At 45.0% G+C, this 929-nt stretch overlaps 1 protein-coding gene across 1 annotated transcript in view; it reads right to left on the reverse strand.

Annotated features, from left to right (window-relative positions):
* LOC113981053 (eukaryotic translation initiation factor 3 subunit C-like protein) overlaps nucleotides 1-927 on the reverse strand; it is a gene marked incomplete at its 5' end in the record, with an annotated part of 13,017 nt that extends 12,090 nt beyond the window's left edge. Inside the window, one exon of the mRNA XM_027708290.1 lies at nucleotides 894-927. Coding sequence (XP_027564091.1) covers nucleotides 894-927 — 34 coding nt within the window. The remainder of the gene's footprint in view (nucleotides 1-893) is intronic.
* Nucleotides 928-929: the final 2 nt, after the last annotated feature.

Here is a 929-nt window from a genome sequence, read left to right on the forward strand (position 1 = left end):
CCCCCCAAATCCCCCCAAAACCCCTTCACCTCTGCCCAGGTGAGCACCCACCTTGTTCAGGTACCTGCACAGGTGACCCAAAATGACCAAATAAACTCAAAAAAATCCTATTTTTTTTGCCCGAAATCCCCCAAAAATCCTCCTAAAATCCCCCAAAATTCCCCAAAATTGCCCTAGGTGAAACCCAGAACCTACAAGCGCATTTAAGCACCTGCACAGGTAACTTAAAATGACCAAAAAATATCAAATAATTCCATTTTTTCGCCCTAAAATCCTCCAAAAATTCCCCTAAAAACCCCAAAATATCTCCTAAAAATTCTGAAAATTCTCCTAAAAATCCCCAAATCCCCCCAGGTGAGACTCTGGACCTACAGGTGACCTTTGATCTCACTCAGATACCTGCACAGGTGACCAAAAATGACCAAATAAACTCAAATAATCCCATTTTTTTCACCTGAAATCCCCCAAAAATTCCCCTAAAAATCCCAAAATCCCCCCAAACCCCCCAAAACCCCCCCAAAACCCCCAGGTGAGACTCTGGACCCCCAGGTGAGCCCCTGATCTCATTCAGGTACCTGCACAGGTGAGTCCAGGTACCCAAATAAACTCAAATAATCCCATTTTTTACCCCAAAACTGCCTCAAATCCCCCCAAAATTCCCCAAAATCCCCCCAAATTCTTCCCAAACCTTCACCTGTGCCCAGGTGAGTACCCAGGTGAGTCTCACCTTGTTCAGGTGAGTGTCCAAGTGACTTAAAATAACCAAATAAACTCAAATAATCCCATTTTTTTCACCCAAATCTCTCAAAAATCACCTTAAAACCCCCCAAAAATTCTCCTAAAAACCCCCAAATCCCCCCAAAACCCCTCACCTGTGCCCAGGTGAGTCTCACCTCGTTGAGATAATCCTCGAGGTCGGCGAGGATCCT

This window comes from Neopelma chrysocephalum, unplaced genomic scaffold (genome assembly GCF_003984885.1).
Source record: "Neopelma chrysocephalum unplaced genomic scaffold, ASM398488v2 Primary Assembly neopelma1_95936, whole genome shotgun sequence".
In the NCBI taxonomy this organism is placed as follows: Eukaryota; Metazoa; Chordata; class Aves; order Passeriformes; family Pipridae; genus Neopelma; species Neopelma chrysocephalum.